Source organism: Pelobates fuscus, chromosome 3, assembly GCF_036172605.1.
Source record: "Pelobates fuscus isolate aPelFus1 chromosome 3, aPelFus1.pri, whole genome shotgun sequence".
Taxonomy (NCBI): Eukaryota; Metazoa; Chordata; class Amphibia; order Anura; family Pelobatidae; genus Pelobates; species Pelobates fuscus.
The window spans coordinates 67,014,183-67,026,307 of NC_086319.1; the positions used below are offsets into that span (position 1 = coordinate 67,014,183).

The window sequence follows — 12,125 nt, forward strand, 5'->3', positions numbered from 1 at the left end:
TAGTGCTGGATAATAACACAAATATAAGGAAACTGACAATGAGAATAAGGATGATAAATAAATAAAATAAATCACTAAAGACAGGGTTGCATCACATACAGGAGAGTGGCTTGTGTGGAAGAACTTAAAAAATATATGGTATGTGAGCACTCCAAATAATAAAAATCAAATAATGGCAAAATAATGACCACTATAGCATTAACACCACAATAACCGCCGAGTTAAGGATCAAATAGGATCTGGCAACAACTCTGGGTTAGTACGCATAAATAAGCATACTATAAACATATACAAAGTATATACAAAACATCATTGATTATACATGAAAAGAATCAATAATAGATACAATAAAATAGATCATATAAGAAAACACACCAAACGTCCAGATCAAATATCTGAAAAGTAATTAGTGTTGGGCCCCTTACACTGATAAGATGATGTCTGGAACTGAAGATGTGCACATAAAAAATGTGAAAATGGATGATTAAAAAACAAAAAGGGGGTTGCAATCAGGATATCCCCAAGTGTAAAAAGATTATACAGGATATTAAACACTCTGGGGGTCAGACATAGCAACTTACCCTGTTCGTCCAACCTTCGAATAAGGTGATGGGAGCACACCAACTCCAAACAATGAGAGATGTAGACAATGCTGATCCCGCCAGGCCAGCGGCCGAAAATCAACATCCTTCATTTACGGTCCGGGATTGATTTTCGGCCGCTGGCCTGGCGGGATCAGCATCGTCTGCACCTCTCATTGTTTGGAGTTGGTGTGCTCCCATCACCTTATTCGAAGGTTGGACGAACAGGGTAAGTTGCTATGTCTGACCCCCAGAGTGTTTAATATCCTGTATAATCTTTTTACACTTGGGGATATCCTGATTGCAACCCCCTTAGTCCTGACCCGGGATTTTGGTTGGTTCACGAGCTCCCTCCATTTGAGACGGTGCATACATCTGGGTATTGCTTATAACATTCTTTTTTTCCTATTTTTGGTTTTTGAATCATCCATTTTCACATGTTTTATGTGCACATCTTCAGTTCCAGACATCATCTTATCAGTGTAAGGGGCCCCACACTAATTACTTTTCAGATATTTGATCTGGACGTTTGGTGTGTTTTCTTATATGATCTATTTTATTGTATCTATTATTGATTCTTTTTATGTATAATAAATGATGTTTTGTATATACTTTGTATATGTTTATAGTATGCTTATTTATGCGTACTAACCCAGTGTTGTTGCCAGATCCTATTTGATCCTTAACTCGGCGGTTATTGTGGTGTTAATGCTATAGTGGTCATTATTTTGCCATTATTTGATTTTTATTATTTGGAGTGCTCACATACCATATATTTTTTTAGTATAGTGCTGGACTCAATTATCTCCCCAGTACAAGGGACGGATTATATTATTGTCAGGAGGAGTGTCCTGGACCTGAGAGCCAATGTACTTGCAGAATGTATTTTGTCACTGTCCCCTCTCAGGTCCAGTGGGGAATGCCCCTGGAATATGTCAACATAACCCCTGTACATTGTTAACTGCATATAAACCAGGCTGTGGTTAAAGTAACCTTGCCACTGGTTCATGGAGGGGCCTGTTTGCCAGCCTCCTTCCATGTGACTATGACCCCTGTGATAAACCTTGGTTAAAATCACTGTTTGTGCCTTTTGGACTTGTATGGCTACATTTCGAACTTCCGAAGGGTTCGAAGCAGCACTTCGAACTCCCGAACAACCGCACGAACCAGAGACCATCCTGAAGCTTGTTAAAACCTACTAACAACTTGGAATGTTTCCTTCCATGTGACTATGACCCCTGTGATAAACCTTGGTTAAAATCACTGTTTGTGCCTTTTGGACTTGTATGGCTACATTTCGAACTTCCGAAGGGTTCGAAGCAGCACTTCGAACTCCCGAACAACCGCACGAACCAGAGACCATCCTGAAGCTTGTTAAAACCTAATAACAACTTGGAACGTTTCTCACCGCAGTGTTCTAATTGTTTGTCTGTGTGGCTGCAATTCATATGGACAACCACGAGGTGGCTGCCATCATGTTTGGGCATGAATCTCATGGAACTAAAATCAGACACAGAAACTCCACTGGACTTCCATCATCACCTGCGTTCGGTTCTATACAACTTAGAAAGGCACTGTTCGGTGAAATCATTCATCTGGATGAGGGGAACAAGCTCCAGGGTAAGACTATTGACTATGTTTGGTAGTTTGTTCGTTTTCAAACTACCGAACTAGACTGACCACAAGCCCTGATTCTCTGGAACTGTTTTGAGGATGGGACCATGTCTGCAGGCGGTCAAATAAGTGACTTCCATAGAATTTCTGAAACCCTGAACTGATCTGGATGATTTTTGGATATGTTGGTCACCCAGATCAGGGCTACCAGGGGATGTAACATTTGTGGTGATATTATGTGTTTTCGGGGTACATTGGGGGTTTTATAACAATATGTGCTTTTTCTGCCTGGAGATAATTGAGTTAACACAGTATCTGACTCAATTATCTCCCAGGCAGAGGGGAGGGATTGTATGCTATGTGTTGGAGTGTTATGCATTGTAACACTGTTACTATTGGTTTGTGACTTTGTAACGTAGTTCCCCACAAGGTCTATGTGGGAGTACCCCTTGAATGGGTATTGTCATAAAAGGCCAAGTGTGGCACCATTAAAAACGGTCCACTTCACCCTCAACACGTAGCCTCATCTCGTGAGTGTAGGCAACAACTATACTGCTATAACCACTAGCTCTTATAAGAGCTTCACAGCTATACTATCTTGGAGGAGAGGCCTTCCCAATGAGAGCTGGATTCAGGAGTTTGGTCCAGGGTGGGAAGGGACGGCGAGACCCTAGCCAAGCTGCGGCAGCTAGGGGGGCTATGGTGCTTACAGTGTCCGGTGCGGTGCTTATGGTCCTCAGCGTCAGCTAGGAAGCATCAATTGGCAAAGGCACCCAGTCGGGGTGCCAGTTGGTCCTTCTCACAGGCGGTTAGCCTGAATAACGTATTCCTGTTATACCCTTCATCTAGTTCAGACTGATGTTTGGGTATTTGTCTACTTTGCTGGGAGAATATACTTGGATGCTGTAATTCATCTGGAGAAACGTTGGAATCAACTCCCGAACTGCGAGCTATAATCATTCAAGCTCTAGCAGTTCGGGAGAAAATAGGTGAACTGGTATCTGTAATAACAGCGTTCGTTACAACTCGTGGCAATCGGCGGTAATCCTATCCCGAATGGACATCCCGAACTGAAAGTGAATGGTTCAGCAATATAAACTGCTAAAATGAACAACACTAAAGGACTTACTGGAAAGCTTGAGGCACAGTGGCAAGTAATAAGACAAAAGTCACGATAATCGCGGAACTGAGACAGAGCAACAGAGCCAGTAACAGAGAAATGGAGCACCTTGTGGAAACAGAACTTCAAAAGGACGTGAGATGGATGCTCAGTATGTTGGGGCCCAACCCAACGCCATCATACAAGGCATGGCACAAGCCCGGTTGACGCAGAGAGATCGTGAGGCAAGAGCAGGATCCCTGCAAGGGGATTTGCTAGCATCTCCAGGAGGTACAAATGGGCAATCACAGAAGGTGAACTATGCCGCCATCAAAGCATTTACTGATGGGGAAATGGATATTGACAGCTACCTACAAGACTTTGAGCATCAGTGTGCTTTGGAGGGGCTAGACACAACTATTTGGGCTGCGGTTCTCATCAGCCAACTCTCAGGACGGGCAGTGGAGGCTTACAGAGTGGTACCTGATGAGGACATACAGAATTATGGGAAAGTGAAAGAGATATTGTTGGTCAATATGCGGTCACACCAGAGGCATACCGGAGGCAATTTCGGGGCCACAGGAAAGGAGGGAGAGACTCCTATGTTGAATGGGCATTCCGCCTACATCACGCTGCACAGAATTGGATGCACAGCTGCCGGGCAACTTAACTGGAGGATGCATTACAACTAATAATACTGGAGCAGTTCTTTGATCATACTCCTACTGAGATCAGAGACTGGGTGAGGGACCGTAAGCCAAAAACAGATTAATTGGCGGACAAGTACCAGGATGGCAGGCAACTAGAACCCAGCATAGGGCCACCCGTTTTCAAGCCCTCATACCAGGTACAATCCACACCTCCACCACCCAGACCTGCTCCTTTCAACCCTGCACCTGCTCCAGTGCCCCCATGATGTGCTCCTTTTTTATGCCACCATTGCCAGCAACCCAGGCATCTGGAAAACAACTGCCCTAATCAGAACCGAGGGGTTTGGGAAAGATCACCACCCCAGCCCACCAGGGCAGCCACCCATTGTTTTCATCAGGAGGCACCTAGTAACACAGACCACAACGAGGAGCAGTGGATGAGGCAAATCCGATCCAAGCCGCAGGTGACAACAGAGAGCATCATCGCCAGTGGTTCACCATCGATGGAGTGGATGCCAAGGCCCTGAGAGATACAGGTGCCACTCTAACCTTGATACAGCCACACAAAGTTTGTGCTCAGGCCCGCACCACCAAGACAGTAGCCGTAAGGGTGGCAGGAGGAGCCATCCACAAACTCCCCACGGCCCGGGTGCACATCAACTGGGGCTCGGGAGACAAACATCTGGAGGTGGGCTTAATGAAAGAGTTACTAGCCGAGGTATTATTGGGAAATGACTTGAGCTGCTTAACTTCCCAGCTTGCACACGTCTATCAAGTGGAATCATACCCGGTGACCACCAGATCACAAGCCCGCAGGGGGGAGCCGGCGCACTCCAAGGAGCCTCAGGTAGGATCTTTTGTCCCTTCCCTAACCAAAGCCCCCCTCCCATTCTGGGATACCCCCCAAGGTGTTGAGCAGGAACAGAGGGCCTACCCACACTAGAGGGATATAGAAAGGAGGCAGCGTCCCCCCAAGGAGATATAGCACAGGAAAGATTTGAATTTGTCAAAGAGCTATTGAACCAGGTAACAGGGGGTACAGTGAGTAGGGCGGCGCAGATAGCAAAAGGGCAATTGGTAGTGCCCCGTAAATTTAGGGCTGAGCTACTCAAGCTCAGTCACAATATCCCCCTAGCGGGACATCAGGGGGTCCGGAAGACTAAGGACTGGTTAACCTAGACCTTCTTTTAGACAGGTATTACACAGAACCTGAAGAATTACGGCAGGACGTGTGACACCTGCCAAAAGACAGGGAGAAGGGGTGATCATCAGAAGGCCAAATTACACCCTTTACCCATCATTGAGGAACCCTTCCACAAGGTAGCGGTAGATGTGATAGGCCTCCTCAGTAAGCCCAGCGCCTCAGGAAAGAGCTATATTCTCATGGTGGTAGATTATGCTACTAGGTACCCTGAGGCTGTAGCTCTTTCTAATATAGAAGTGAAGACTGTGGCCGGGGCTCTGGTAAAAAATTTTACTAGGGTGGGTTTTCCCAGGGAGATCTTGTCTGATCAGGGGATTCAATTTACCGCAACTGTGACCCAACAATTATGGCAGAGTTGTGGAGTGAAACCCCTGTTCAGCTCTCCCTATCATCCCCAGACGAACGGACTCTGTGAACATTTTAATGGCACGCTCAAGCAGATGCTTAAGACATTCACAGCCTCCTGTCGGCACTGGGAAAGATTTCTTCCCCACCTCCTGTTTGCCTACCATGAAGTTCCCAGGCGTCTACCGGGTTCTCCCCCTTCGAACTCCTTTACAGGAGAAAAGTCCGTGGACCCCTAGACCTCATACGGGAGCACTGGGAGGGCAACACAGGAGATTGAGGAGTACCACTCAAGCTCTAGCAGTTCGGGAGAAAATAGGCGAACGGGTATCTGTAATACCAGCGTTCGTTACAATGCATAACATTTTATATTTTGGGAAATTGCTTCAAATCTGAGACAGAATTACAGAACTTAAAAAATGGTATTAAAATAAATGATATCTTTATTAAACACAACTAGCAATAAATAGTTGTTAGAAAGTCCCAGTGCAAGATAAAGGGGCATATCCTCCTGACATATGTCACAATAATCACATTTATTCCACAATTTTTATGTATTTGTTATATATTGTACCTGAATACAGAGATTGCATAAATATCATATGACAGTGGTTACCTAAATCCAGTTACATTTAGTAGTCAACATATGTTTGGAGACACCAATTCAAAAATAACTTGAGAACCTGCACACAAGCAACATAAACTAGCATTTCTATCCATTTATACAAAGCCCACAGTGAGTTGGCAATTGAGCTTACAATCTAAAGTAGGCAAACAGCTCTCTAAAGAAACCTAACACTCACTTTTTTGATGCATGGGGTAATGTATACAGAAAAAGATCACTTTTTTATATATGTTTTTTTTTTCATTTTTTCCATGATATAATTTCTGATCATGGTTCGAATAATGACATATATTTCATAGTGCAACATTATAACAATACAAAGGGTTATTCAATACCATACATGAATATCCAACTGCTCAATCAAACCTCTATACTTCCCATTTAGTCAGTTCTGCAATGCATTGTACAGTTACTCAGATCATTCCAAGCCATTGTACCTGTATTCGTCCAAAGCTAAAAAGCTGGATAAACAGTCTATTATTTTAGAAAACAACGCAGTTGTCAGGAATACATGTCAGCTGGTGGCCTGCATGGTTTCATATTGCCCCGGCCTACTTTAAAAACCTTAAGTTCTCCTGTACTACATAATTGATTTAAAAAGACACTCTAAGCAGTTCTGGGTAGTATTTATAGTGCATGTAGTGCCTGGAGGCTGTCTCTGGACTTTCCAAAGTGCTTAGATTGGACAAAAAAATAGGGTCCCTCTCTACATATAAAAATCACTTGTTCCTTTGCTGCATTGTTAATGTGGAACTTAGAATTCCACATTATTATTGTCAATTTTATCCAATTTCATCAATTGACTGGGAGTATTGGGGACTGTCTAGCCCAACACTTTCAACCTTTTAATGAATACATATTTATCTATTTATTTTTTATAATTGCTGACGGTGGCATGAACGTGTGTTTTTAATATACCTACACTAAAGTTTGGGTTATTCGTTACTTAACCCCTTAAGGACCAAACTTCTGGAATAAAAGGGAATCATGACATGTCACACATGTCATGTGTCCTTAAGGGGTTAAACCAGGGATAGAATTTAAAAAGAGTGTATGTGTTTTAATGTCATGTTAATAACTGTGTATGGAAGTGTATGTGTAAGCATGTGGCAATATGTATCTACAAACAAGTGTATTGTAAGGACAGTGTGTATGTTCCTATGTGTGTGTGTATGGCAAAGTAACTGTGTCTGTATAGGGAGGGGTATCTATTTACAAGCAATAGAGCATGAGGCTATGGATGTGCGTAAATAAGAGAATGTGATGGGATATACATGATATAAGGGCTAGTGTGCATGTTTGTATATGTGAGTGTATGTTTATCTATGCATCTGTGTGTGTGCGTGGATTGTACGAGCATGGCATTAAGGACCGATCCTGTGACAACCTCATCTGACTTTTTCAGCTGACTTTAATTCTTTATTGAAAAGCCAGTTGAAAAGTTGGTAATTTGTGGGTAGACACCAAATAATTTATTTTCCTCTAAATAATCAAGTTTAACACCCCTGTAGTATTACCAACCCCAGGGGTGTCAATCTACAGCCCCCAGATGATGATGATCTACAGCTCCCTTAATTCACTGCTCATTTATGTTTGCAAGAGAATAATGGGAGTTTTAGTCAAATTTAATCTGATCTACATATTACCTCTGAATATCTTCTAGCAATAAAGAAAAACTCTAAACTTTCCATCTTCAATTAAGTACTTTGTACGAAGATAGTTTCAAAGAAAAGGGGATTCTGAGTTCAGAGGCCAACACATTATAATATCGAGCAATATCTATGGGTGGAAGCCCGGTGTGAACGAGATAAGCCTAGGATTGCTTGATAAATGAGACAGTAAAGGTTTGAGAATCACAGGGACGCAGGTATCAAAAAGGGGATTGATCCTGCCCGCGCTTCTGCCATTCTCTTTTGTGACACAAAGGCCCCATTGTCCATGTAAGACTCAGTTGAGAGGAAAGGTTTTTCTCTCGAAGGTATAACCTACCTCTGCTGTTAAGAGATCTCTTTTCTGGCGAATTGCATTAAACCCGTTTCTGGAAGAAAACAAAAAGTATCTTGTATTTTCAAAGGTCCAGGAGCAATTTGAATAAGCTATTCCTGAGGGGAATGTGTGTTTTTTTTCTGATTTCCATCACCTATCAAAGAGGCCTTTCTTGGGTTAACATTTAAAAGGTAACTTGTATGTGCCTAATCTCATTTTACACAATTGAAGAGAGCTTCACAGATCTCTGGTCTGGAGAATGCACTGCTCTCAGTTAGAAAGTACCAGGAATTTTTTTTTTTTTTTTGGTTCACACAAAGTGTGGCTCTATTTCATTTGGAATACACTTTGCAACATTTTAATTATCTAGTAGTATTTACAGGAATCTTTTCCATGAAGTGCATGTCCAGCAAGTAGATTTACCATGACATATTTATGTGTAAAAAAAAAAAAAATTACATCAAACAACGCTAGCATTCATTTACATAAATAAAATCTCTAATCCTGAGTAACGTAATAATGGAATGTCAAGTGTCGGTAGTATGGACCATACAAATAATTAATTCCAGACCGTAGAACTCTGGTCAAGAAAAATATATTGTTTTCTTTTTTTTCATTTCTTTTTTTAGTCATATATTATATTTTTGTAATTTTATGTCAGTGAAAATGATTTGGGAAGTCTAAATGTCTATGTCTAATTGTTTTCATTTGTGGCAATTGCATTTTTATAATAATAATTAATTATTATCAGCCGTTACAATATGTGATGGTTATTCATAAAATTTAGGGAACCAGCATATTTATATTACATGAACAAATATCAATCATCACTAAAAGGGGCCTATTAAGTCATTTAAAAGTTTATAGTGAGATGATAAAACAAAATAGCCAAGTTATAACAAAAATGTCCAACTCGCCATAAATAATTTGAATCATCTATTTTGATGTACATATTCATGTCTGCTGTAAGTTCAATATAACTCTCTGTTTAGTAAATACACCACATAGATTTTAAAAAAAAACTTGGTTGGAGATTCCTTGCAATGTACATTAACACACCTGCCTATACCAACAATGCTCAACCTAGCAGTATCACTGGCTATTGAATGACATCTGAAGGTAACACCTATTACTCTCAGTTGACAGTGATACTAGGGTATTATTAAGGTCAAACTCACAGTGGCGTTCTTCCTTTCAGACCTGCAGGTGAAGACAGGGAACCTAAAAAAAAAAGAAAAAAAAAGATTTATATCAGATGTCATCTAATTTCCAGCCTATAAGGTAAACCATTTTATTTAATTAAAGAATAATAATTCGTCATTAATTATTAGCTTATATTGATATAAAGATAAATATTGCTTTAATGGCTTATTATTGCCTAAATGTTATAGAGCTCTGCATGGACATTGTAGCACAATGCGAAATATTTTTGCCATTGAACTTTATATGCAGATGTAATTAATATAGTAATTATTTTGTACCATAGGAATTAGAAATCAGAGTGAACCCGAAGGAATAATGGCGAAGTTCTCTCTGACTCAATAAGAATGCCCCCTTTCAGCATTAATATATAATTAATGGGTAGTTGTGTTAATTTTAGATAAACTAAAGTTGGAATTAAGACTGCAACTATTAGACACCACAGTTGGAATATTAACCACTGAACTATTTATTTCGTGTAAAAACAAGTAAATATAAAGATCATATATCATCTAGCAACTAAACAACTAAATATAAAAATCAAAATCATATATCACTAGCTATCAGGCATGAAAATCTACAGAAAGAGAGACAATAATTGTAAAGCGCTGCAGAATTTGACGGCGCTCTATAAATATCATAATAATAATAATAATAATAATAATAACAAGAGAGGCAGAAACAATTCTTAGAGGTTTACATAGAATAGCTACATTTCTAGTTAAAGTGGTAAACAAAGTGACTTACCAACGAGACTGAACAGAAACGTATAGAAGAAGACAGTGTTCCCACGTTTCATCAATTGGAGCTTGCCCTCAATGTTCATCTCAGTGTAACTTTGTAGCTGGAAGAACATCCAAATAGCTGAGCTTCCCTCTTAGGGCATCTTAAAAAACAAGTTTCTTTGGAGTTTATTTTGACAGCTCATTGGATAGAAACTGTGATCATTTGAAGACTGAGAGTAAAAAATGTTAGCTGTGTAATCTTCGCTTGCTCTGGAGGGTTTAGAAAATTTGCTAGCAACTTCTTTGGCTGAGATTTCCTCATTAGTAATGCATGTTAACTCCTTGTCTGTATCGGATTCTCCTGCTCACGGACACTGGCACGTTTTCCCTCTGCTGAATTATCCTTTTATAACAACTGTGGATGATGACATAAGATTAGGTGTCATGTTAAGATACCGTTGTAGGTTTTCATCAGTTTGCCTGGGTTATTAACTCATTCATGCTCTGCAGAATGTTACTGTGGATTATTTTACAACATGGTCACCACTTGATTTTTTTTTTTTTTTTTTTTTTAAGATTCTGAAAAGAATAGAATGTTGTTCATTAATTCATATGAAATAAATAATATTTATGATTTAAAAAAAAATTTATTAACTTTCCCTTCCACTTTTCCAATCAAAGTGTATTCCCTAAAATTAGAATTTATAACGAAATTGAAAATTTTAACCCAAAAAAGTTATAAAAACAGTAAGACAATCGTTCCAACGTGGCTTTTTTGGCCTATAGCTTCCAGTTCTTTCCAGTTGTCAACTCACATGATTCAAAGAACTGAAAAATGCAATTCTGTATATTATGGCCTAAAAATATTTTAAATATATTTTAAATACCATGTCACCTAAACCGTATTTAGAGTGAGTATCATACTTGGAAAGCATACTAAAAAGTATCTACATCATGGTTTCTATGTTTAGTTGGAATATATTACGTGAATTCCTGGAAAGTAGTTCAACATTAACTGGAGAGTTCAGTCTAAACACATATGTGATATACAAATTGCATGTAAATGTATAAGAAACTGTTTGGTTTTATTTAAGTCAAAATCTCTAATATCTCATGGGGCACCAAATTAGCTACTACTCTAGTGAATAATTAATTAGCATATAGTGGCATATGGAGATATTTACCATTTTTAAGTAGCTAACATTTGTAGCCATATTCATTCTATATTTATACATTTGTACAAAATTTTGCAAGCACAAAGTGTAGATTGCGTACCTCGTTTAATTTGTTTACCATGCTCAATACCAGACTTCTAGAAAAAAGACTCGAAAAAAAATCAGTTTAGTCGAATCAGTTTGTCAAAGAAAAAAGAAAGTTTAGGTCAGTACGAATTCGGTTACGTTCGAATGAATTTTCACCATGCAATCATTTCGAGAAAACTGATTCAGACAAACCGAAGAGTGCAAATATTGGTCAATCGCTGTACATTGTAAAATATATATATACTTATGAAATATATAATATATAAATATATAAACATAGATTTTGATCAATCAGTTTTTTCCCTCTGTTCATTTCTAACTAGATTTGTGAATTAAATCATAATTTTCTCGCTGCCCCCATAGACATCAGTCGTCTTTTTTTCCATCAATCATATATTTTTTTTCTTGACGCCACGGACAGACCTTTAAATCACGAACCAAAAGGAAATGGTTTGGTGCTTTGACCATTTAGTTTGTTTTGTGATTTGTCCATATAGCATTTTCGAGTTTGGAAATTCATATACGTCACCCCAAATTTGGACGAATACCAATTCGAGATTCAAATGCAAAAGTATACTCTATTCATACTGTTAACACACTGTTAACAGCATCTTTGGGAGCTAGAGAGTTGCAGAGTTGACAACCCTCTGCTCATTAAAAATAAATAAATGGAGTAAGCTAAAATCAAAAGTTACCTATTTAAAAAAATATATGATTTTGTTTCATTATTTGTCATAATGTATATTATATTATATATATTATATTCACTTCAAAATTCATGGCTATTCTCTTAAAACTTTAAATTTATGTACATGTAAGCTTAATTCTGCATCT

At 39.2% G+C, this 12,125-nt stretch overlaps 1 protein-coding gene across 1 annotated transcript in view; it reads right to left on the reverse strand.

Annotated features, from left to right (window-relative positions):
* OTOGL (otogelin like) overlaps window positions 1–10,193 on the reverse strand; it is a 135,699-nt gene extending 125,506 nt beyond the window's left edge. Inside the window, exons 1-3 of the mRNA XM_063447147.1 lie at window positions 10,052–10,193; window positions 9,283–9,325; window positions 8,108–8,156 (exon numbers count right to left, since the gene is read on the reverse strand). Coding sequence (XP_063303217.1) covers window positions 8,108–8,156; window positions 9,283–9,325; window positions 10,052–10,160 — 201 coding nt within the window. The 5' untranslated portion in view covers window positions 10,161–10,193. The remainder of the gene's footprint in view (window positions 1–8,107; window positions 8,157–9,282; window positions 9,326–10,051) is intronic.
* Window positions 10,194–12,125: the final 1,932 nt, after the last annotated feature.